General features: G+C 42.1%; 1 protein-coding gene across 5 annotated transcripts in view; it reads left to right on the forward strand.

Annotated features, from left to right (window-relative positions):
- Window positions 1-2,371: 2,371 nt before the first annotated feature.
- The window catches only part of SLC37A1 (solute carrier family 37 member 1), a 46,700-nt gene continuing 22,745 nt past the window's right edge, over window positions 2,372-26,326 (forward strand). Inside the window, exons 1-13 of one of the 5 annotated variants that reach the window (XM_084843809.1) lie at window positions 2,550-2,631; window positions 7,781-7,944; window positions 10,808-10,889; window positions 12,939-13,065; window positions 14,669-14,747; window positions 15,269-15,404; window positions 17,347-17,423; window positions 18,750-18,916; window positions 19,429-19,466; window positions 19,623-19,679; window positions 20,548-20,616; window positions 22,929-23,060; window positions 23,916-24,006. In XM_084843809.1, the coding sequence (XP_084699935.1) occupies window positions 7,889-7,944; window positions 10,808-10,889; window positions 12,939-13,065; window positions 14,669-14,747; window positions 15,269-15,404; window positions 17,347-17,423; window positions 18,750-18,916; window positions 19,429-19,466; window positions 19,623-19,679; window positions 20,548-20,616; window positions 22,929-23,060; window positions 23,916-24,006 (1,111 nt within the window). In that variant the 5' untranslated portion in view covers window positions 2,550-2,631; window positions 7,781-7,888. Of the gene's footprint in view, window positions 2,632-7,619; window positions 7,945-10,807; window positions 10,890-12,938; window positions 13,066-14,668; window positions 14,748-15,268; window positions 15,405-17,346; window positions 17,424-18,749; window positions 18,917-19,428; window positions 19,467-19,622; window positions 19,680-20,547; window positions 20,617-22,928; window positions 23,061-23,915; window positions 24,007-26,326 lie in introns of all 5 variants that reach the window. The other 4 variants (XM_084843808.1, XM_084843812.1, XM_084843811.1 and 1 more) reach the window with 4 other exon arrangements.

Here is a 26,326-nt window from a genome sequence, read left to right on the forward strand (position 1 = left end):
GAGCACTCCCAAACACACCAGTATGATCCTTTAAGAATAAGAGGTGCAGAGCCTCTTTTGAATCAAGGGCCAAATTCCCTTTTGGAGAAGCTTTCAGGGGCTGCATTCCAGTCGTGAGTGGGGCTGAAGGCAAAAAGGGACTGGCTGGAAGGCAAAAGGGTTGGGGACAAAATACTAAAAATGCCAGCATATTTTAGTTTAAAGCTCTTCGTGCCAGTGACTCAGCCTTAGGGGAGACATTTTCAGCCTTTTAGAATGGGGAAAAACTGCACAAAAGCCAGGAAACAACGGCACAATTGATGGGGGAAAGGGGGTGAGGATAGAGCAAGGGGCCTGACCATCTGCAGAACCCCGGAGGGCAAGATTAGGATTCCATGCAGGCCAGATTTGACCCCCGGGGCCTGAGGCTCTGCACCCCTTCATTAGGTCCTCACAGGCACTTGGCTTTTCTCCTTTTCAGCACAGTAGCTTCCAAAACACATGTACATCATTTGCACGCCCTGTGCATCATTTAAAATTCTGATATGGCTTGTGGCTCAATGCTGGGAGCTATTTCATTGAGAAGTAAAGTAGCTGGTGCTTCGGTGCTATTGTCTTATATGGATCATGCAATCAATTGTGTATTTCAATTGTCATGATTTCTAAATCATAAAACCATTTGCAGGGATTTTTCCAAGGTCCAGCTCTCATTTTTTATACTTGCGGTATTGTTGTTGTTCAGTCGTTCAGTTGTGTCCGACTCTTCGTGACCCCATGGACCATAGCAAGCCAGGCCTTTCTGTCCTGCACTCTCTCCCGGAGCATGCTCAAGTCCATATTATAGCAATATCCAAATAAGTATTGCCAAGTAATTACAGCATGTTCACATGGATTTATGTGAATTGTGTTAATCCTGTGAATTTAAAATAAGCAAATTATCTGCGGCATTTCGTTCATGCTGTATTTCTGATGTGACTTTCAGGACTAAACCAGTTGTCCATTCCTGGTATAATATGCCCATGTCAAAAATAGATTGAAAAGATAGGAAGAGCTTTGTCTGACTGTAATGATAATTAGCAATGACTCATTTGCATGGAAATAAATGATGGGTCAGGTTGCATTACATTCTGTCTACTTTGAGAATAAACAATACCAGAATGCTTTCTGATGCTAGCAGAAAAGAGCAGCAACGTGATTTGTGTAGATAATTTTTGCTACGTGAGCATTCAGTTCATTTTGTTTTTATTTATACTAAGAGAGAGGGGGGATCTAAAATTAAAAAGCAGTATATTAATAAATAAGAGCTGGTGTCTGGGAGTATAGCAGCCAAGAGCATGATCTATAATTTAGAAGTGCCTGGTTTAAATCTTAGTAAATACTGTCTGCCATTGGCAAAGTATAACTTCTTGCCATGCAGTTATAATATGGATATAACAACACTGCCATTCACTGCAGAATTATATCAGGGATTACTGAGTAAACAGTCAAGCATATTACCCATCATTAAAAAAAAGGTAACATATGAATTCTTGCCATAAATTAGAGGACATTATATTTCATGTTCTGATAATAGCAAGTTTATTCATTATTGTTGATACATGATTGTGAAAGAACAGAAGGCTCTCATTTCCTGTGTAGGTGTATACAGCTACAGAAAAGCAAGAAAGTATAAGAAGCTGTTACCCCCACTTTTCCCCCAACCCAAGCACAGACGATTAGACTTCTTGTCAGGTGAGTATAGATTTGTTTTGAAGAACCCTTCCTTCCCAGCCTAATTCATTGGCCAGCATATCTAAACTAGCGCAGAGAGGAAATTAAGTAATCTGAACTAAAAAGCGAGGTGGAGCAGCACTTCTCCCCTGAGGCAAGTATTTCAGCGATTTATTATTACATTATTATTACATCGTTATAAGCTATATCATCTTCTATACTAATAGTGAGCTCATTCTCTGAGTATGGATCGTTATGTAACCAGAACAGTGGACAAGAGGGAGGTAAAAGCAGGTTTGGGGGAATCCCAAAAACCATAGGGGGGAATCTTTCATGGAGAAACCAGCTTTGAAGTTAATGGACACGGCATTTATAAATAAAATTGCCATCTCTTCAGCTGACAGGAGCTCTGCAATAAAACATGTCATTGGCGCCACCGTTTCGTCTTAGCACTGCATGTCCCTCCTGAGAAAAGCTGCTCCTGTTGGATCTCTACCTGCCAGCGCAGCTATTTAATCAAGACAGCTTCTAGTCGTCTGATCAGAAAGGGGGAAGTTGGGGATCCTCTGAGCTGCCACCGATAGATCCGTTTGTATGACAAACTCTGCTTCATGCTAGAGCTAAATAGATGCTTTTTAGTATTGAGTAAGAAAGACAAGCAAGGCTTCGCCCCGCCCGCCCTGACGGAAGTTTTGACATTTGCCGCCCGGAGCCGTGCCTTCGAGCGCCCTTCTTCGTCAGAGCCAAGGAGAGGAAGCCCGGACGAGCGGAACAGGTTCTCCTGCGCTGACCCTCTCCTCGTTGCGCTCAAGGACCGGCTCGGCTTGAATGAGGCGCAGCCGCGCCTAAACCAGGAAGTCGCTGCTGCCAGGAAACGGAGCTACTGAAGGGGGAACGCCGCCGCCGCCGCCGCCGCCGCCGCCGCCAGCATCACCCCTTCAGGTAGGACGGGGCCCTCCTTGCCTCCCCCGGGCGCCCGAGTGTGAGCCTCCGAGAAGGAGCCACGAGGGCAGGGGAAGGCGGGGCCCTTGGGGAAAGGGGGTGCGGGTAGGCGGCAGCTTCCGACCCTCGTCGTGGCCAAAACCGCGCCTCCGTCCGAAGGAGGCTGCCTGAGCGAGAGCGCTGCGGTCGCCCTCGGAGATGCACCTGCTGCTGGCTGGGGCTGCTTGGCAGCGATGTCAGCTAACGGCGCCCGAGCAAGGGAGCGTCTGCTTGATGGGCACGAAACGGGGCGCGTTTATTCTGCGGGGGAACGCGTGTCCATGTGCGCGCGCGTATTCGTCTCCTTGCTTTGTTGCCGTTTCCCTCTCTCAGTCAGTTACGCACGCACATCATCCCTACGGCTGTCTCCTCCTAGGGCAGGAGGAGTGCAGCAGGTTCTCCTTCAGCCCGAGGGCCGAAATCCATTTCGGAGAAGTTCTCCGAGGTCGCATTCTAGTGGTGGGCAGGGCCGAAGGGTCTGGGCCAAAATATCAGTATATGCCAGCCTAAAGCTCTCGGTGTCAGAAACTAAGCCTTAGGAGATGTTTAGCATTTTAGCGTTCCAGGGTTTTTGTTTTTTGTTTTTAGCTCCCCTGTCTTAAAGCTGCTATTTCGTTTTAAATACCTGCACTGCAGCTAGGTTTTCCTCTGATTGTATTTTCATTCTGTATTTTCAATCTATTATATTTTACGTTGTATTTTTGTGGTTTTAATTTTGTGAACTGCTCAGAGAGCTTTGGCTACTGGGCGGTATAAAAATGAAAGAGAAAGAAAGAAAGAATTAGGAGAGGCATTTCTGTCATTTAAACTGGAGAAAAACTACACAAAAGCCAGAAAACTGCCACACAACAGCTGGTTGGGGGAAAGGGGGTGGAGCCTTCTGTATCCCTGCCTTACGGTATATATGCAAGATCACTGAGTCCTGTTTAGCCTCTAAAGGCCCAATTCTATGAATGCTTAGACAGAAAAAGCCCTCCATCTCCTACCATTCCCCAGCCAGTCATGCTTACTGCAGAATGCTGGGAGTTGTAGGACTTTTTTTCTGTCTAAACATGCATAGGATTGCACTGTAAGGCTGTAGTCCTATAACCATTTACCTGGGAGTAGGTCCCACTTAATGGGATTTACTATTGAGTAGGCATGTACAGGACTGTGCTGTTAAGTGCCTTAAGCCATTTTGTCAATTGAGCTGTTTAAAAAAAGAAGGCTTGTAAAACAATTATTGTCCCTTCCAGTGTACTCTTATGAGTGAAGGAATGCAAATTCCATCTTTGTAGAATTCCCTTCCCAGAAGAAATGCTCACCTGGTGCCTTCATTGCTGCCAGACAAAAAATGTTTTTATTTTCCTCTGTGTTTACAGTTTGCCTTTACGGCTGCTTTTTTTGCTTTCTGATGCTGCTTACTTTGTATTGTATCATAGATTATTTGTTAGGTAAAGGGCCCTGGAAATAGGGTTGAAAGGCAGAATATAAGTTTTATAAATAAATAAGCCATTTTAGTGAAGTAGCCCGCCTCAGTCAGCAGGTGTTTGGGTTCCATTAGAGAGCTGTAAACTGACAATACTTTGTTACTTTTCTGTTGTGTGATTTTAGGTTCAGGAAATTAGTTCCAGGTAGGCCAAAATATTTCTCTACCAGTTAGCAGCATATTGTAGGTTACGACCGAACGACTGAACAACAACAAATACATATGGAACTTTGCAAATCAACAGAAAACATTCTCTAACAGCCCAGATGAAGTGGGTAAATCCCACAGAAGTCAATTCATGAGTAAATTGGCATAGTTGTATCTAGGACAGAAGACCATCAAACCTGAATATCTTCCTAAAGAATCTTTGCTGCACAAACTAGACAGAAGCAATTACCAATGGCGTTATTTCTGATGCACTTCATATAGCATTGCAGACATCCACAGTGCCATCCTTCAAATATAGCACAATCTCTCGGCCAAACTTTATTCTCGTGAAAAGCTGGGATGAATGCAAAAAGATGTTTTTTGCAAATATGTTTCACTGATGTTGATGTCTCCAAATGCTCTTGGATGTGATCATTAACACGTTTGGCAAGACGTAATACTCTGAAGGCAGAAGCTGTGAAACTTCTGACTCTTTGTTAATAACTAGATATTAAATTTCAAATATTGGAATATGTATTGGCTTCTTTATAATTATTTTTCTGATTCTGGAGCTTTGTTGGTTCTTCACAATGAAAGGAATAGAAGACTTATGTTTTTATTTTATCTGGATTTATACTTTGTCCTATAAAAGAGTTCGTATCCTTAACTTCAGAGAAGGTTCCATAGCTCATTTTTGTTGCAACCCTATGCACAATTACTTAGAAGTAAGCTCCATTGAACTCAATGGGCATATGTTAAACAAGCACATGATTAGGCTGCATGAATGTTTTTTAATCTGGAATGAGTCACTTGCAATATTGGTTGTGCCAGACCGTAACAGAGGGAAACAGATTTTTTTTAATCCAATTTTTTTTATTCATAAAATGTTAAAAGTCCCCCTTAAACATTTTTATGATTAGAAAATATATCGGATTTTTTAAAGTGTCCCGTCCCGTCCCCCCGCCCCGCCCCACACCAAGACATTTCAGAAAATCATCAAACTGTAAAATGTTGTGACTGATTCACATGTTGGGGGAATAAAACTTTGGTCAGAGATCTAGCTAACTGAAGTTCCTAGTTTTTTCAAGTTTTATTCAACAGAGCAACGAGGAAGCAACTTCAGCCTTGTCTTTAGCTGGATCTCTGACCGAAGTTTTGTTTCCCCAACATGGATGGAACCCATAGTATTTTACCTTATTTTAACAGGAACAAGAATTAGTTGATGATACTTCCTGGAGAAGGCATTCTCTCATAAGCTCCATTTCTGATAAATTGCAGCTTCTCTCCTGTCTGCCTTTTCTGATTTGTCAAGAAAGTTGTCAAGCTCTGTAGCCCATTTCTGACCAAGCATTCACTTTCAAAATCCTTTCAGCAGCTGCTCTTCCACTGCACATCCCTAGTTTTTCTGGGATTTAAAAAAATTACAAGCTAAACCGCTTCAGATGATTTCATTAAATGCAGAGAAAATGACCGTAGAAGTTATGGTATGTTTGTTTAGCTAGGTTTGGGGTTACCACCTTTTTTCTGACAAGGTTCCCATGCCTTTACCAGCTACGGATGGACAAACATTCAACAGGTTCAACTTTTCTAGTTACCCATCTCTATGCTGAGACAGCTATATCTATTGAATTTCTGCCAATCACTCAACTATTAAGGGCACAGGAGTCATACCAGAACAGGTGCTTTCCTTGTCTCACGGAATTTGGCAGAAGTCTACCGTGCTCTTGCTGTGTCTCTTGAAATACCAAAAAAAAGTTGAAAGCATGGTGTGTGTTTTTTGCATTTCTATTAAGTTGGCATGTGATCTACTATACATTTAGCTATTACTTGGCAGGGTTTTAAAGTAATGCACACTATGGTGAAAATGTATATAGCTTAAATTTCTAGATGAATCTGGCAGCAGGTTAGCAGCCCTCAGACACTGGTTTAAAGGGCGTTAGGTAGACCCACTATTACCCTTGAGGAAGTTGGTGTTGGGTGGCTGGTCATCCAAAGTGAATGTACATGTTGCTTGGAAAAACTGGGATCCAAAGCCCTGATGCCCAGCTGAACTCAGCTGGGGCACTTTTCTCCAGGGGCTGATCTACATTGCGCCTGCCATTGCAATGAATTCGGTGTCCCGTTGGGTTAAATGCTCTCGCATTAAAACGTGATTATTCACACTCACCCATTTTCCCTGTTGCAGTGCTTCATCGAATGTGCAAGCTTGGTTCACACTTGAGCGCTGTGCTGTTTTCCTGTGCGTGCTTGTCTGATCTCGGATGCTAAGCGGGGTCAGCCCCAGTCAGTAGTTGGATGGGCGACCGCAAGGGAATCAGGCCTCCTGCATTGAGCAGGGGGTTGTTGTATCCCCTCAAATGAGACTAAGTTTTACCCTCTCCTATCCCCTGCTCCGGATGTTTTTTAAAAAGATTCAGGCGTTATCCTCGCAGAATCGGGGCTTCTCCGCGATGTTTTTTTTTCTAATTGAGGCATGATCTTGGAAGCTGTGAAGCTTCACAACTTTGAAGCTTCTAAGATCATGCCTCAATTAGAAAAAAAACATTGCAGAGAAGCCCTGATTCTGCGAGGATAACACCTTAATTAAAAAAAAACCATCCAGAGTGGGGGATAGGCAGGGGTAAAACTTAATCTCATTTGAAGGGATAGAATAACTCCCTGTGCAGGAAGCCTGATTCCCAGGCAGTCGCCCACCCAACTACTGGCCAGGGCCAACCCCACTTAGCTTCTGAGATCAGACAAGCACATGCACATCCAGCCCTTTGTTTGTTGCTGAGGAAATGGGGGCTGCCGAGGAAGCTATGTGATCGGTAGCGGGAAGAAGACATGGGGCTGTCGAGAGCTGTGATTGGACAGGAGGGAAATACAAACACCGCCACTTATGGACAGGCAGGGGAGGGGACTACGACTGGATATGGTAGCGAAGGCGGAAAATCAGAGCACATTAAGGGGAAATACTGGGATATTAGGGTATTGAAAGCAGGAGCACGGAAGTGGGAAATTCTGGTTCCAGTTCGAGGTGGCTACTGCGTAGTGTGAAAGGCGGGCAGTGAAATCTCATTGGAAGCGAAAAAAGGTGGTAGGTGTAGATCCAGCCCTGGTTTCATTAAGCAGCAGGCACCTTTCATATGTATGTAGCAATTGAATGAATACTGGAAAGTTGGTTGTCTAGTTTTGATATTTTAAGTATATTCAGGTGATTTTATTTCAGTGACTTCATAATTTCTCTTTCAAATTGTGTTTTCATTGTCCTTCTTTATCTTTTTTCTTATATTGGCATAAAAAAATAAATGCTTCATTATCTAAGGATTCATATCTTTGCATTAAAATCCAGGCTTCAGATTTAATTCCCCTACGATGTATGTTCCCGTCACACATCTATTGGAGCTGAGAAATATTGTTACTGCATTATTAGTAACTTTTAAACACTATTCTTGAAAGATACGCACTCAGGAGAAAAAATAGCTACCCATAGTGATGGTTGATAACATACAGGAAGAAATGTAAAAGATATTGGCCAGCGTGACATTTCGTCTACTGAAAACTTGGAAGAAGTCTCTGAAGCACTCGAATAACTAAAACTTGAAAGTGATACTGAAGTAAATGGCTGAGCTTCCACCTGGGATTCGTTTGATCACATCATTTACAAGAGATCAGTGGTAAGTTATATTCTATTGGTTGAAAAGAACATTTGACCTGGTTTTGACATTGGGTCTATATTCAGATATTAAACAAGATTGCACAAAGATGCATATTGTTAAAATGTATATTTCCTCTAGATTTAGCCTTGCATTATACTATAATTCTTACCACTATAATGCTTAAGTTTGGGAATGAGAGCTTCGTACGTGACAGTAAGCCAGTATTCCTCATATTCATAAGCACCGTGCTCGTAAAAGGTTGATTGCTCCTGCTGCAAGCAGGAGCGGCTAAAAACCCTCAGACCTTTGTTCCATGGTTTGTTGATTATGTGCAAACCTGAACTTCTGGCTTGTCCCTCCCTTGACAAACTGAGAAATAATCCATGGTTTGTTGTTGGGTTATTTCTCTGGTTTGTCAGGGGAGAGATCAGCAAGAGGTCCAGGTTCCCACATTTGTTTAGCCTGTCCTTCTTGCTGTGAGAGCTATTGGACAGCATGTATGAGCATGCTGCTTGTACACAGCATTGGCACTTTTTGACTAGCAGGGATGCTGGCCAGTAGTGTAGTGGCAAATTCAAAAGTGCAAGGTCCCTTTGTGACAGTTGCACCCACACACCCTCACAGCCACACCCCCTCAGTCACGCCCCTTTTAAGATTGTACAACCTTGTAAGATATACAGCCTTCAACTAGGATCCAAAAACAGTGCAGCTGAGAGTAAGGCAGGGGTATTTCAATTGGATGTCTGAGAAAAAATGCAGGGGTGTTAATCTTTTTCACCCGCTCGCTCACTCACTCAAACACAAACATTTTAGGTTTTCAAAATATGACACTCTATGCAAGCTTCAACCTCTCAACTCAGCCCTCATGGACAGATCCCTTCTCATTTAAACAGGCCCCTTGCACACTCCCTTAGCGCCCCAACATTACCCATTAGCCTTCCCTAAGCTCCTTCATTATATCTCTCCCATCCCGCAACAAACATCCACACACCCAGCCGGATTGAAACACACACACACACGCACGCCTTCTTTCTCCTCTCCTCGCAACTGATTTTTTTTCTGTTTCCCTTCCCTCCACCAGAGTTTGTTTGCCCAGATACATGCCAACCTTGTACCAAAAAGTGTAGCTGACAGAGCAGGTTGCATTTGGCAATTCTGCTTACTGTAGAAATTAATGTTTAAGAATTAACAGTGCAATCCAATGGGTCTTTATTCTGAATTAAATTTACAGAGATCTTGGGAAGGCAGCTAAGGCTGCAGTCCTATGCACACTTACCTGTGAGAAATCCCAATTGGCAACTGAACATAGTGGGACTGACTTCTGAGTAAACATGCATAGGACTGTGTGATAAATCCTAAAAACTGGCAGAAACCAGCCACCTGCCCTGCTTCATAAGTAAATAATGATGGCAGCACACACACATCCCTCCTGCTGCTGCTGTGGCCAGCAGCAGCAGCCCTGAACGGGTGGCCGGTATTGCAGGAGACAAGGGCACGGAGCAGGGACGGGTGGTGAAGCCAAGAGCTGAGGAGGAGGAGGGGCAGGGGAGAGGAGAGCTCCCTCAGCCTCCCTCAGCCTCCCTCAGGCGCTCTCTCTCTCTCTCTCTCTCTCTCTCCCCCCTTTTTCTGGCCAGCAGCCAAGAGGCAGCCGCCCCCACTCCCTCTGCTCCCTCCCCCTTCCCTAGCAGACTGCAACCCGGCTGGGGGCTGGCTTCAAAAAAAGTGCCCCTGCGCAACCTGCCACCACTAACTACACTGCTGATGCTGACATTATCTTCTTATCCCCCTCTCCAAATTCCCTGTTCCTTCTGATTTTAGCTGCAGTATTCACAGTAGCTGCTGGAAAATGAATATTCCCAGCAGCAGAGGGTGTGTTCGGATGATCCTGCAGGGGAAGAAGCCGTCATGGTTTCTCCCCCAGTCCCTGTGCATGCTGTGCACACAGCCACTATTTGCATAATCCCCCAAGATGCAGTGCGGGTTGGCATGTTGTCTTAACCCAGGGTATAGCTGCCTGGGTTGAGGGTTTGTGTCAGTGTAGCACATTTGTAGGTCACCCCCTAATTCAAGAGTGGGGAACCTGTGGCCCTCCAGATGTTGTTGGACTCCAACTCCAGTAAGCCCCAGCCAGGATTACCAGTTGCCAGGGAGGATAAAAGTTAGCATCTAATAACATCTGGAGGGCCATAGGCTCCCCTCCTGTGCCTTAGTAACTGGTCAATCTCCCTCTTTGCTGTTGATTTTGGAAATGATGGGCTTCTCCACACCAAGCCTTTTATCCCGCAACTTACCAGAACTTCTGCTTCCAGATTCTTTGCGGGATTAAGATCGGCTCCTTACATGGCTGACATAGGCTTTTTTTCCTGGGACTTCCTTTGTCTGAAAGTTCTACATGTTTCATTATACAGCCACTAGATTGCACTCTGTTACAGTGGAACTGCGCAATTTCACACAACCATTAAAGCAGAATGACATGACTGCATTATCCCTGATGTTTTAAAAACCAGGATAAAGGTCAGAAAATACAGGGAACACCCTGGAGATTGACAACATCATGTAAAGGACCCACAAACGTCCGCGAGTGACTAATCACAAGCGTGCAATAAAAGCATTGTGTAGAAATGCTCGACAACAAAGCTCTTTCCTCAGAACAATTCATTTAAATAAGCTTTTCACTGGTAGAGCATTTTGAGGATTGGGCTATAAATCAGAAATCACTTAACCTATTTTACTTAATTTTTCACTCTTGTTTGATCAGCCCTAACATCTAATGAAAATAAATAAGAAAAATATAACAATTGAACAACCTAAAATGATTGCAGCACGTATATATCAGGCAAATAAAATAGCCACAAACCATGGAATGTTTGTTCTGTTACAGGTACCGGGCTTTCACATTTGTCCTGACTTTTATGCTATATGTTAGTTTCCACTTATCAAGGAAACCAATCAGTATAGTTAAGGTAAGCAACAAGGAAATAACTTTCTAGCATATCCTGCTGACGTCAAACAGAGAAGTACACTTTTATGTACTTTTTATAAAAGTGTTATTGTTATTCACATTACAGTGCAGTGCAGCGATAGAACTGTGCCTGTGATAAAGTAATAAAACTAAATAAACGTGTTTATAATGAAGCAATATATGACTAAAATTATACAAAGAGCTTCAGTGCTGGTTATACTGTATGCCACATTATCAAGTTATAAGCAACCTGGTAAAATATATGTACAGAGAACATGCATACAAAGGCAAATAAAATGTCATTTTAAGTGGACCAAATTGAAAATAAGGATGTATGGAGACAGTTCTCAAATGTTGCCAACCAGTTTCATCATGATTGAAGCAGATGATTAAACTCCCACCAAATGGTACGTTGAGGCCACAGTGTCAAGAAATCAATCAGTGGCAAGAAACTTTATTTGGATCTAATGCATGTCCCATTCCTTTCTTTGCTCAGCTACATTCTTTCTATATGCTAACTACTTAGGAATGTTTTGCCATCTGTCAGTTTTATTTTGTTTTTTACATTTATATCCTCCTCTCCCTCTAAGTTGCTCAGAGTGGCATTCATTGTTCATTCCTCTCTTTTTTCCATGTTATCTCCATAGCAACCCTGTGTGGTAGGATAGGCGGAGAGAGAATTACTGGCCCAAGGTCAGCCAATGAACTTCATGGCAGAGTAGGGATCTGAAGCTGAATCTCCCTAGTTCTGGTCTAATCCTCCAACCCAGTCTTACCCAACTTTTGGTCCCCATATATTGTTGGAATATAACTCCCATTGTCCTTGACCATCTGTCTGCTAGCTCAGGATAATAGCAGCTGTAGTCCAACAGTATCTGGGAAGCCAAGGTTAGGAAATAATGTTCTAACCACTACTCCACAAGTATGGGTGAGCAAGGTTCTCCAGACCTTGCTCACCCAGCGAATAAAACCATCCCCCAAAACTGTACATGATAACCAGGTATGAAAGGAGGTGATGGAGAGAAAGTATGCTGTGTGTCTTATACTCCAGTCCTTCAATTCCCCAGACTTGCTCGAATACCAAACAGTGCTACACAAGAACACACATGCTCAAAAATCCAATGTGACGATCATAGACCATAACCATTAAAATATTTCTGTACTGTTTTCCTTAAAGGTACTCTTCACTCAGTTTACAGTATCAGTCAGTCAACATAGGGAATAAGAACACCAGGATCATTATGACAATTGAAAGCACACACACAAACTACAATCAGCAAAAAATACTGACTCCAGGCCTTCTATAGATAAATGTCCTTAATTGCCATTGAAATCAATGGCACACATTAGTTATAAGTAATTTAAGCCACATTAATTTTAGTGAGAGTAAGAACAACTAACTTCAATTGGAGTAGGACCAATATCTTTTCATGGAGGAGAAAGGGATTATAATGGTCTCTGCCTAAATTCTTCTCCTTCCACATATCACCCACTTAAAGTCACATTTTCTGTGATTAGATAATGTGCTGAAACATTGGAAATACTGGATATTTTGTTTGTAGAGGGGACAGGTCACAACTATAAGTAGATTGTACAAATCAGACATCCCAACTGGACATTTCTCTGGTTTGAAATTTCTCTGTAGGTTATTCTCTTAAGATCTGTTTAAGGAGTCAATTTCCTACCTTCATGTCACTCTTTGTGCCATTCCTGCCTCATATCATATGGAAAACCGACTTAAGGCATACTGTAATAATTTATGCATGTTCTGTCAAATGTCCTCTTTTATTGCTTGTACCTAAGAGACAGATAAGGCCTCACGGAAATTTGCAGTGCCTTAAACAAAAATTAATGGGGAGGGGAGGGTTAAGTGCATGTCAAGGTAATTTAAATTGAGGCTATTATTCAAAACTTACAGGGTTGAAAGAAAACATGACTAGCACAAGTCCATAGATTGCAAGATCATTTTTGAAATCATGCTAAAGAAAAATTAGTTCATTTGGTTCTATTAAGTAAGATCTTTTATTGAATTTTTCACATTTTCATTTAGGGAGAACTGCATAAGCACTGCATTGCTCCACAAGTTATTGAGCATAACACTGACAAAGATTATAGCATCCATATTCAGCCCGTTAAAAAGTTACCAAATGAGTCTCGCTGTGGCTGGGAGCCATTTGGTGAGTATTTTTCCCCCTAACTATCTGGACAAGATCAAATAAAATGGGATAAAATGCTATCTCCAAAATAGAATAGATTCTAAAGGAAAACTTTATCATCTTTTGTCCTGCAATATTGTTCCAAATGCCTGTAGAGGTACTTTATATTTATTTATGTTATCGCATTTATATCCCACCTTTTTTCCTCTTGCAAGGAATCCAAGGCGGCTTACATTACCCTCTTCCTCTCCATTTTACCCTCACAACAACAACCCTGTGAGGTAGGTTGGGCTGAGAGTCTGTGACTGGCCCAAAGTCACCCAGTGAGCTTTCATGGCCAAGTGGGGACTAGAACCCAGATCTCCCAGGTCCCAGTCCAACACTTTCACCACTACACCACACTGGCTTTAGGCAGTTAATTATTAATAATATTAGGAAAGTACTCCTAGAGACTGATCTTAAGATCACTAAGGGAGGTTTTCAGACATGGAGCTTAGAGCGGCATTTGTTCAAATCTTTTTGCATCGTGAATGTGTAGCCTACATTGACTTCATGGTTGTTTTAATTGATTGTTAGCTGCCTTGAAATCTTCTGAAGAAAGTGGGGACAAAAGTTTTAAATACATAAGTTACACATTCATTTTTCCTTCCCTTTTCCACCTTGCATTAACAACATTCATACATGGTACAAATAATACCAGCCCTATTCTCAAGGCATATCCATTTTCAATGCAGAAGGGGATCACACCCACTAGCCCCACCCCTACCACTGTTTATTCAGCCTCCGCAGAATCTACATGTGTATGTGTGTGAGATCTAGTCTGGGCACTGAATTTTCAAAGTATCAGATCACACCACAGACCTTATATATGTGTGTCTATGCACAGGTTTAGCTGAATGTGAGGAGGTGGGGCTAGCAGGCACTATTTTCTGCATGCTGTCACCAAATATAAACATGTCATACAGGGCTAGTATGAGACTCAGGCAGGTTTTAAATCTCATAAGTGAAAACAAATGTTAATCCTTACAAGATGTTTCATTTTCTGTTTTAAAGGCCTAGTATAATGCTGGAGATTATTAGCCTATAGTATAAGATATAGTTTTTATCAGGTTGCCCACTTAGAATGTTACAGAAGTAGCATACTAAACAAATATAATCTAATTAAGTAAAATTTGCTCTAGGAGCAAACTATCTTTTATACCTGACAGAAGCCCTCTTTGAAGCTACACCAAGAATGAATGGCCTGGTTTGCACAATCAAAACTGCCCACCATGGGTTGTTTAAGCCCACTGTGGGCTGCAGCATGTGTGGGATTTGCATATTCAACACCCAACACGACTTGTCATGTTGTGCGAACCCAGGGACGATGGGTTATGCGAAGGTTGTTCAACCCTCACATAACACACAGTCACAGTGTTTGCATGACACAACAAGACGCAGTCACGTGTTGAATATGCCAAATGGCTGCCTGCCTGCATGCACTTAACCAAGCCATGGTGGGCTGTTTGATGGTATGAACCAGCCCAATATGTATTGTATATTAAATAGTTAAGGACTGTTTTTCAGGATTATTTGTGGTTTAAACAATTCAGTCCCATGAACTGTTACAAACATGTATTCCTAGATAAGAGCAACTACAAACAGTTGTTGGGAGCCCTGGATTATTCATTCCTATGTGCTTATGCAGTTGGAATGTATCTGAGGTAAAATCTTTTTACTCTTTTCACGATCCTGCTATATGGTTTCAAATTGTCAGTACGTGAGATTGAACTATTGCTGTGCTCAGTATAAATGTTGCTGGAGAGTGTGGGGGCAGGATTATTGAAGAGCAGAGAAATGTTGAAGACTGTATACACTCCGTGGATTGGGATAGGCAACCTTTTTGGGCCCATGGGCACATTCACGCTTTTTTTCTGCGATTCCCTTATTTCTTGCTGCCCTTTTACCTGGATTCTCTCTTCCTCCCCTCCCTGCTTGAGATTTCCTTTCCTTCCCTGCCACCCCCTGCTGCTACCTACCACCACACTGCTCCTCCTCCCCTGCTCGGGATTGCCTTTGCCACTTCTTCCCCTGGCCCCCTACCACAGCTTCTTCACCCCCAACGTGCCAGCCATAACTTGTCAGATTTTCATATCATCTTTTTATATTTTAAAGATTATATCCATAAACCTTTGTTCAATGTGCATTCAGAATTAATCTCTCTCTTTTTTGCCTTCATTCAAAGTGGCATAATAGGGGAGCGTTTGCCTATCCGATATTATCTCACAGGGGGGATGTTTGCCAGTGGACTTTTTACTGCAATGTTTGGATTTGGCTATTTCTATAATATACACAGCTTGTGGTTCTACATCATGGCCCAGGTAGGCATGTCTGTGTTTCTTTCCTCATTTGTTTTTTAGAATTCTCAGAGATGGCACAAGAACATGCCTTCCTACAACTGACTAAAGGTGCATTTAGCCCAGCATTAAAAACATAAGAATGTCCATGCTGAATCGGACCAAGGGCCTATGGCACACGAATACTTTACCTATCCAGTTTCTAGGAGTCCATTTCCAAAACCAGGGCCAAGTCCAAGGAGCTAAAAGGCAAAAGCTGTCCTCTGTCCCTGTTGTCCCCAATCACTTGACTCCAATCAGGGAGCAGAAGAAACAGAAATCTGTCCCATAGCAGAAAATACTACTTAGCCAAAAAGGATCTCCCAGGTACTGTCAGTCCTACATTTTAATAGGGAAAATCCTTCAGGATTAAGTAAAGAAAGGGTCACCAATTATCACTGATAGCATAGACTGACTGATGCCTTAGAAGTCAAAGAGACTTCAAGAGGCAGAACTTTGAAAAGCTAATTAAGTACGTCTATTCTAAGATGCTAATGAACATTGATTCAAATTAAACATTCCTAAACATCCTAAGTGTCGACCCATTAGTAAGTCTAGGAAGGACAACGCTTCTTTTTTTATACCTCTCTAAATTATGCTGCCAAAGGAACTGTGGAAGTTGCTCTAGAGCATTCCAGGATATGGCCATTAGCCATATGTGGATGGCCATTAGCCATATGTGATATCCAAGACTGGAAAGTTGGGTATTTCTGTCTAGGTAACAGACAAAAAAAATACATCATAGTTGGGAATGACTGAGCTTTACAAGCTTCATGGTCTCCCAAAACAGGGTTGGGTACTTTTAAAATGGCAGCAGGTCATGTCAAATAAATTCAGATTTATCTTCACTTGTGCTTTGACGAAGGGGAAATAAACCTGAAGTGCAGAATGTCAAGGATACTTGGTACTCAGGCTAAGTTGTATGGATTCCACACCAACTGTTTGCCACTGCAATTGCCTCTGTTCTTGTTATATTCCTCCTCCAGCTTTCATTCCTTTACCATCTATCTGGGGTGATTCTGTCCCCTTCAGTTACCATTCACACATAACTCGATGCCCCCTTTGACTTTAATCGCCCTGGCCGTTTTTTACTGCAGCCTCTGCCCAGCCTCAGTTGTTAGGTAGCCAGAGGATAAACTTAAGGTTGCAAGTGGTATATCCTTCAGTTACATAGGAGACACCCATGTCTCTCAGCCTTCCAGAAGCTTCAGGAAGATCAAATTGTGGCAAGGGAGAAGAGGTCCTCAGTTATACAGGACTGACTGAGAAGGGCTGAAATCTGTCTGATATATTGCACTTGCAAGTTAAGTGTAAAAAAAAAGCTTTGTACTTTATTTATTTATTTATTTATTTACAATGTTTATATACCGTTCCACATCTAAACAGATAAAATAAAAGATAAAAGAATAAAACACCATATTAAAAATTTGTTATTTTTAAGAACAGAACACCAGAAAAAACCATGGCTGGTCAGTCGGGGAAGGCTTCCTGAAATAAAGATGTTTTCAGGAGGTGCCGAAAACAACTCAGTGTTGGTGCCTTCCTGATCTCCAGATGCAGGGATTTCATAGAAAGGGGGCCACCATACTGAAGGCTCTTCTCTGGGTGAATGCCAATCAGTCCATAGGTCCATACAGAATTACCAGGAGCATCCCATTTGATGACCTCAGTGACCAGGCAGGTTGATAAGGAAGAAGGCGCTCTTTCAGGTATCCTGGTGACAAGTTGTTTACAGGTTTGTACACTAGTAGCAAAACCTTAAATCTGGTCCAGTAGTTAATAGGCAGCTAGAAGCTGTAACATTAGTTTTTCTGATAAGGTTAATGCAACTTTGAAAATTATATTTAATGTTGGCTTGTGGTGTAGCATAGCAGTGGAATACTCGAGTTGTTTCAAGATAACTATTGCAATTTTTAAAATATTTCAGGTGGCTAATGGATTTGTACAAACTACTGGCTGGCCCAGTGTGGTTACTTGCATTGGCAACTGGTTTGGGAAAGGAAGGTAAATCAACTGTCATTTTTCTTTATTGGGCAGGGCTGGGGAACATTTGATTGGAGTACCACATTGTTGTTGTTGTTGTTCAGTCTTTCAGTCGCGTCCGACTCTTCGTGACCCCATGGACCATAGCACGCCAGGCCTTCCTGTCCTAGTACCACATTACTAACCCTAAATGTCCTAGCCTGCCCTGCCAATAACTAAAATTCACACTTGCTCACACAGACAGACTCAGAGATTAGAAATGCTTTGTTTTTTTGTAGAATTTTTCCATGAAACATTCCTTGTTAGGAGAGTAATAAAGACAGTAAAGTATTACGTGTTTTGAAGTTGTTCCTAAGAAAAATGATAGTGTGAAGTCTTAGTGGGTGCATTTTTACACACAAGCATAACTGTATATTCCAGACACAGCCTCCCAGATCATAAAGCAATCAGCTGAGAGTGTGGGAAATGCCCCCAAGAAAAGGCCTCCTTAGGTTTAGGCAGCAGTACATCCCCTACAGTTTGTATAGGCCATGCATCTGTCCTATCTGCCATTTGGCTTTGTTTGCTACCAATGCACATTGAAAACTTTGCATTTCTGGACTAGTAACAGGTCTGGCTCTACCATTAAGGAAAGCGAGGCAACCGCCTCAGGCAGCTGCTGCTGAGGGGTGGCAGGGCTGTCACTGCTTCCATCTTCACCATTCTCCCGGGCTGGTGCCTCAATAGTGGCAATGCTTGGTTGTTTCGTGCCTGGCCTGGCTGGCTGTCTCACCTAGTTGTCTTTTCCCAATGTGCCTCAGACACTGCCATTGGGAAAAGCCCCTGATTGAGCAAACATGCAGAGAGGCAGGCAGCCCAGACCATGTACTACATCAGGCATTGTACTTACAGATGCATTGCTCTGAGTATGCGTGGTACACTGGTGCCACTGCTGCAGCATTGAAACATTTGTTGGAGCAGGTGCCAAGCAGAGCAGTGAACAAGCAGCAGTGAGGTGCTGGACGACAGAGGTGTGTGTGCCACGCAGCCAGCCCTGATCCCCTAACCTAGCCTGGTTAGGTGCAGCGGAGGACACTGTCTCATTGTCATTTTGAAGTAAGAGTATACTGTCAGTCTGATTGGCTTCTGTACATGTAGGGGGTTATCTTGTCCTTCACCCAAGGCAGCAAAAATGCCTTGGGCTGACCCTCAGTAGTGCTGAAGCAACACGCTAGAACCCAGTACTAAATCTTCCTAGGTATGCCTAGAGTTTGAACATTCAAATGCAGTATTGCCTTTTCTGCTTAGGGGTGATGTTGATGAGAAGATTAACAGAGACTGTTTTTCTTTTTTGTTTGTTGGTTGCAGGAGAGGATTGATAATGGGATTGTGGAACTCCCATACTTCCATAGGGAATATTTTAGGATCCTTAATAGCTGGCTACTGGGTGTCTACCTGCTGGGGTCTGTCTTTTGTAGTGCCTGGCATTATAATATCTTTAATGGGTATCGTCTGCTTCCTGTTTCTTGTTGAAAGTAAGTGTCTGTGTTTAAATTAACTTACACAAAGCTAAATGTGTTCTCAGTTGTGATAAATGTGATTGACCAATACTGTTTGTTTATAGGTACACACAAAAACCTCTCTGGCCTCTATCTGTGAAACAGCCTTAGCATACTATATTTTCAGAGTGTGCAAAAAGGTGTAGAGTGAGAATCCAGGGTAGATGGTGTAAAAGGCTGGTGCATGTGCATGTGAATCTGCAGTCTTCTCCTGCTCTTTAGGCTTGGCTGTGCATTTAAACAACAAAATTGTAAACCACCTGGTTATGCTGAACACAACAGATGGTATACAAATATTTCAAATAAATGAACAAAGTTGTTGGGTGGGTTTAAGCTAACACAATGCAAATGCTAACGTTTTGAATTGCATTCAGGCAGAAGCACCTATTTCATGGTAATAAGCATTTTTAGTTATTGTCTATTAGCAGCATTTGGGAAATAAATCATATGTACTTCCATGAACTGTATTTTCTCTTTCTTCATTTCAGATCCTAAGGATGTAAACTGTACAAGTACGTTATCCAATGTAAGTAAAGACTGTAATTGCATTTTCTGCACTGCCGGTTTCACAATACTAGTTTGCAACCAAGGTGTTCAAGGGAGGAAAGGAGAAAAACAGATGGCTCAGAGTAAAAGCTGACAAACATCTCCTTTCTCCTCTTATTTTTACTTGAACATCCAGGCTGAGAATGGATTCTGTGCAGTTCAAAGGTTTGCACACTACACTGCAAACATAAAGGTATTTGTGCCAAAATGGGGGGTGGGGGTGCTTTCCATGAAACAGTTTCCCCCAACATACATACAAATGCATAGTCAAAAATGTTTGCCTCGTTAGCGCTGCTATGCATAGGGCTAACCCAAAACATTCTGTTGCCTGAGGTGGGCCAGCAAATGCTGCTGCTGCTGCTGCCCTCTTCCTCCACCTGCTGCTCTGGCCTGCTGGCTTCCTCCAATTTTAGCTGTGGCAGCAGTGCAGGCAGTCCTACCAACTCTCCAAGGCCATCTTGCCCCACAGCGCCTCACTCTTAGGAAGGACCCTACCTCATGATATAGGGCCCTTCCTCAGAGCATGGCAATGGGGCAAGCAAGATAACGCTGCACCACCACATGCTTTGTTGCAGTGGCAAAAATTCTATTCACAATTGAACAATAAGCTGTTAAACTCCAAGGCGATCTCTGAGGCCATCTTGATCCTCAAAGCACTGTCCTGAGGAAGGCATCCTGGTATTACGGAGATGCCAACTGCGGCATGTTTTAGGCATTTCTTAAAGGCCCATCTCTTTAGCCAAGCTTTCCCTGAGTGAGTGTGCTGCCCAGTTAGTCTGCTTATTAATTACTGTGCTTTTAGCTTTGGTTTTAAATATTTTAAACATTTTAACTGATGAGTTTTTGCATTTACTGCGATATCTTTTAATCTCAGTTTCTATAAACCGCTTAGATATCTTTTGATATGATAAATGGTGTATAAATTGACATCATTATCAGTATAAAGGCTTGAAATCTAATCCTAAGAATGCTTATTCAGAAGTCCCATTGACTTTAATGAGGCTTGCTTCTAGGAAGGATTGTCAACGTGTTTTTCCTAACTCTTATAAAATATATTTCAGAATTCACAAAGTTACATGAATGGGTCAAATAGATTCAGCATTCAGAAACCAAAATTAAACACATCTAAGGTAAAGAAAAATACTCTCATAATTAGTTTTTTCAAAACTTCAGTATGAAAGCAATGTACCTAAATGCTACAGAAAAAAGTATGGTTGTGTGAAAAAGTATTCACTTAGGGAGGAATCCTATGGCCCCTACAAAGTATCTGAGGAGCCATAGGATAGTTCCGATTCCGCAGTCCAAGGTCAGAATGGCACTCTGACCTCAGATCCAGGAATTGGAGATCTGACCTCCCTTCCCCCTTGCAGCCTCAAGGTCAGGAACTCAGCCTTGGAGAAGGGGGAAAGGGGGGCATTTTGGTGGGAGGGGAGGAGACTGGAGAGGCCAGGATATGAGGTATCCTGAGGCCTCTCTAGCCTCCTTCCCTCCCCTTCTGAAACACCTTTGCTAGACTGGCTGAAAAGCCCATCTAGCAAAAAATGCTGGGTGGGAGGACAAAGATCGCCTCCACTGCTACTCCTGGCCTGCATAGGATGCTCATAAACCTCTGAGTTCATGGGCTTACAATCAACGCGTGCACAACCCTTAGGATTGTACCCTTAATCATATTTTTTTCCAACTGTCCCTATTTATATGGGACAGATCTGATCTGCTATTTGTCCTTGCTAAATCACTGTCTCTGTTTTGACCCTCTTTCTGCCTTTGGGGGAAATTTGGGAGTAGCCTCTTAAAAAAAAACTTTGCAGCCAAGCTTCCTTTCATTCCCATGTAGCTGCTTATCCAGATAGTAAATGTTGCTGAATGTGTTTTATGCTGTTTTAAGGTGGGAACTTGTGGCCCTCCAGATGTTTTGACCTACAACTCCCATCATATCTCACCACTGTGCTAGCTAGGGCTGATGGGAATTGTAGGCTTAAACATCTGGAGGGCCACAAGTTGCCTGCCCCTGTCTTTGAGAATTAATGAGACCTGGTTCCTGACATAAGAAAGTTTGGTCCATGAATTCTATGGAAACATAAAGAAGAATGTCTTGAAATATGCTGTAATGTTTGGCATGATTCAGCCTACATGTTGCAGTACCATATGGCCCTCTAATCCACCTACCTCCCTATGGAGGACTGAGTAGGCTAGGCTCTCAAATGCAGAGCTTGCTCTTGTTCATAGATGTGTATGACTTGCATGAGGAATCCTGGGTTGTTAAATGCCTGGGGAAAGGATAGAAAGCCTCAGGTTGCTGTTGTATAGCATGATGGGGGTGGTATGAATGAGTGCTGCAGGAATGTTCCATCCTTTCTGTGCATAGAGGGCACAGTGTGGATTGTCTCTGTTGTGTGATATTCACTGCTGAAAGGCCTTCGCTCCAAGGGAAATGATATGTGGAGTGTGTTTCTTACCAAGGATTCTAGGACATTTAGCCACAGTTCCCAGTGGGAAAGGACACTCTGATGGAGACTGAGAACTCCCACCACCTCTGCCTGATCCCAATGTAAGTTTCTGGGCCTTTGGGGCAGGGAGAGATGGTGTTTGAGCAGAGTCAAAGCAGACACAACCTGTTCACAGCCAGCTGTGCCCACATCAATTCTGCCTGCCAGAATTTGAACAATGGTGCTTGCCTATGCAAGCATCCCTTTTCAAATTCTCACAACATCCCTAACCTGGACTTCATAAGAATGTGGTGTTTTGGACTGGAAGCAGTCACAAAGGGCACTCAGTCCTTTCAAGATTAATCTTAATAATACCCAAAGGGTGTTGAACAAATTTATATATTCAACAAGTTAAACTTGCTAAAACCAGTTTAACTACTTGAATGGTTAGATAGTAATTGCAGTGCCATCAGAATTTGAACCCTGGAGAATGTTGATAAATTGTCTGTGACAATGTTGATGGAGTCATCTGGGTTTTCCTTGACCCAGATGGTGTGGCCTGCTGTCTAGTTAGTGTGGTTTCCTTCTTAATCATACACACTTCTTGGAATGGGAATAATTCTATTAACATTGAGGAAAGACCTCCCATAAAAAAGTCTCCTCTAGGGTTGGTTAGGTTTCTTGTCAGGACTCTTCTTCTCAGTGCTAATAAAATTATGCTGTAAATGCCTGAATAAATAAATGAATGAATAAATATGAAATTTTATCAAGCCATACATGTTATGTGAACTTTTGCTCTCCGTGCAGATACCATGATTTCATAAGATTTATGGCATAAACAAATATAAATTGCCTCAGTCATTGCGGTTTCAAAAAGATAAATAGCATATAGTTCCAGTTAATATTTTAAAAATCCAAAATTGCTTTCCTTCTTAGAGTACATTAAATTATTTGAATTACTTGGTTTATAAAGAAAATAATCTTGCCTTCATTGAGTTTGATGGGGTCTTTTGTAGAATTCAGAAATGCATCATCTGCTCCCTGACAATGAGAATTGTACAAAACCACTGAATCATAACAATGGATTATGCGAGGGACTTGAAAATGGAAAGTCTGCTATAAGTTTCATTGGAGCTTTGCAAATACCTGTGAGTATGTCACCTTTATCAAATCTGGATTGTGACTTGGCCTGTACTCTTGTCTGTTGTAGAAGATGAATGTAACAGTGCTAATAATGCTACTATGTCAGCTTCTCCAGTGACAGTAGCTGTAACTATGGAAATACAACACTAAGTACACAATAGGAGATGCCTATCATCACAAGGGTTTGAAGTTATCGTCACTGGTTTTGTGCGACAGTTGTCGCACAAAACCAGCCTAGGTGCTGATCCTGTTAGTATGTTTTGGGTTAACAGTGATCACCACTCAAATTGGCACATTTGACACCTGGGTTACGGTATTTAACATGCTGGTTACCCACAACAGTACTATGAAGAATGGACAAAGCCAACTACCAGAAGAAGCTTTAGTGTTAAGAAGTAATGGTTCAGGGTGTCACGGATTATATTTCTTGGGCCTTTTAAGCAGACTCCTTGCTCTCCTGGGAGGGACCATTTACGGCCCAATGTATCCATCCTTGCCTCCCACCTGCTTACTACCAAATTGCAGGAATAATCCCATTGTGCAGCTCACCTGTACCATACAATTACTCAGAGAAACAGGCACACCAGAGACAGTTACTATGCCCAGTGCTAAAGTTGAATCCCAGTACTGGAATGAGATTACAAGCTGTCCCTTTTCACCACTGTAGGTGTTTTATCCCTAATTTTATGAGCGGCTGTCTTCACATGGCATTTGATAGGATTAGTCCATTGTGTTGCATAGCCATTATTTGCTTGTACTAAAATTACCCCAATGCAAACAAACTGCAAAGTATGTTTGGTGTCTGTTTCTTAATTATGTTTTACTTTTTTCAAATTAATTTTATTTTCCATTTTCTGTAGGGAGTTATAGAATTCTCTCTCTGCCTGTTATTTGCCAAACTGGTCAGCTACACTTTTCTTTTCTGGCTTCCATTGTACATCACAAATGTAGGTAAGGATCTGTGTTGGCTTTAAGAATTGTGTAAGGGTGGCTGTATACAAAAAGTAAAGCTATACAAAAAAATAAAGCTGTACTAGAATTCATGGTTGATAAGAGAGAGTACAATATTGGTGAATTTTGCTCTATACTATATTTTTTTTAAGACTTTCACGGTAATAATTTTAGTTCTGGGTAGTGATGGGCGAACTTACCTGAGCTCAATTTATAAATGGATTTGATTAATTGAACTATTTTCCTTATTAATTTGAAAAAAACTTGGCTATATCCAAACCAAACTATGAGCTCTTTTCAGGTTGGATCATGCTGACATCAGGAACAGAGTGGATTCCAAATTGCTTCCCCCAAACCTCCTCATGTGGTGGTTGCAGCAGCAGCATGTAGATCCCTCCTTTCTTTGATGGCAAATGTGGGTCACTGCTATGGCATTGAGAACCCTGGGAAGTGTAATTATCCCATGGTGTCTGATGTGTTTTGTTGTCGTAGTAGCACCCCATACATTTCAAGGATGAAAGGAGGGAGTTGGCTGCTGCTACTACAGCCAGGTAAAGGGAAGAAGGGATTAGTGGGACTGGAGAAGGAGCGAATAGGGGATGAATGGGAGGGAATTCTTCTCCAGTTCAGATTGAGGTCCAAGCCAGAGAAGAACTGTGCGGTTGCAATGCTTGCCTTGGATTGGAAGTGTGCATTATGAGTTGCCGAGTTTAGTGTTCCAAACCATAGAATTACAAACTTTGGTGAAATCAGTAGTTCTGGGGACTAGCTACAAAGTAGGCCTCTTTAATTTCCAAAAACATAATGTTAAGAAAAATAATAGAATAAGTCATGAAAAAATGTCAAATGCTGTGATATATTGTAATGAGGTTGTTCAGCATCATTAGCCTGCACTGTAGCGTTCAGAAGATAATTCCCTATCCTGATAATAAATAAAAATAAATGTAATTAACATTTATATTCCACCTTATTTGCTAAAAAGCTATAAATACATGAGATTTCTGACTATGGACTTTAGATTTACAGTTAAGGGGTTTACCAGTGAGTTTATTAGCTGAGAAAGAATATTAAATCCTGTAAAGTAAGGTATGCTTTCTACAATCTAGTTTGGGGTGGGAGGTTCAACTTTACTGAGTAGAACAATAATGGGACAATCTCTGTGGAGAGGAGAGACCATTATGTCGCATTGATGCTTTCTGAAATCTGAAGCTACCCACACAGTGTTTAATTTAAGCTATGCCTCAGCCCCACAAATGTGTAAAGTAGGATAAGGATACACTTGCATTTTCCTCTTGTATTACATACCAATCTCCCAGCCACAGCTAGTATTTAATAGGGCCCTGATTAAACATCTCTATTTACAGGCAGATGCTATAACAGTGTGGTGTAGCGGCTAGAGTGTTGGACTGGGAGTCAGGAGATCTGGGTTCTAGTCCCCACTCAGCTATGGAAGCTCACTGGGTGACTTTGAGCCAGTCACAGACTCTCAGCCAAACCCACCTCACAGGGTTGTTGTTGTGAGGATAAAATGGAGGAGGAAGAAGATTATGTATGCCGACTTGGGTTCCTTAAGGAGGAAAAAAGGCGGGATATAAATGTAATAAATAAATAACATATACTAGAACCAACCTACCTGTTTTACCTGTTAGGTTTGTGTGACCAAGTCATTATAACACTTAAATCAATATAATAATAAGTATTACAGCCTGGTGGTGTCAGATATGATCTGCACTGTTGACCATATGGGGTCTTCTGTGTTGTTCATTAGCAGGGACTGTTCCTCTGCTCCTGCAAGCTAGAGGCAGAGGAGGCATAACTTTGCTAACAAATTCAAGAAGGGTGGTATTGTTACTTTTGTAGCAGAAACAGACGGTTTTGTGGCATCTCAAAGACTCTTACACATTGCAGCATAAGTTTCCATGAACTGGAACCTATTGACAGCCTTTTTTCTCTGTACCCATCTGTCTATGTAGACATCTGCCAACTGAGGATAATATTTCATTAATCTTATGAAGTGGGCTCTAGCCCATGACAACTTATGCCATATAATATATTAGTTAATCTTTAAGGAGCCACAAGGCTTAGTTGTTTTTGTAGAGTGCCACTATTGCAGTCTACAAGATGCTGTTCCTGTCTTACCCCACCCTATCCACACTAAGGGCTTTTATCCTGCGACTGAGATTAGTTACTCAAGGAAGTTTGTGGGTCCTTTACATGATGTTGCCAGCTTCCAAGGCCTCTCCCACATCTTCTGACCTTTATCCCTTTTTTTAAAGATCGGAGATAATGAGCCATTAAAATACAGCGTGTTGAATTTCTC

Source organism: Heloderma suspectum, chromosome 3 (assembly GCF_057233095.1).
Source record: "Heloderma suspectum isolate Gila_16-S chromosome 3, 16-S_ref, whole genome shotgun sequence".
NCBI lineage: Eukaryota > Metazoa > Chordata > Lepidosauria > Squamata > Helodermatidae > Heloderma > Heloderma suspectum.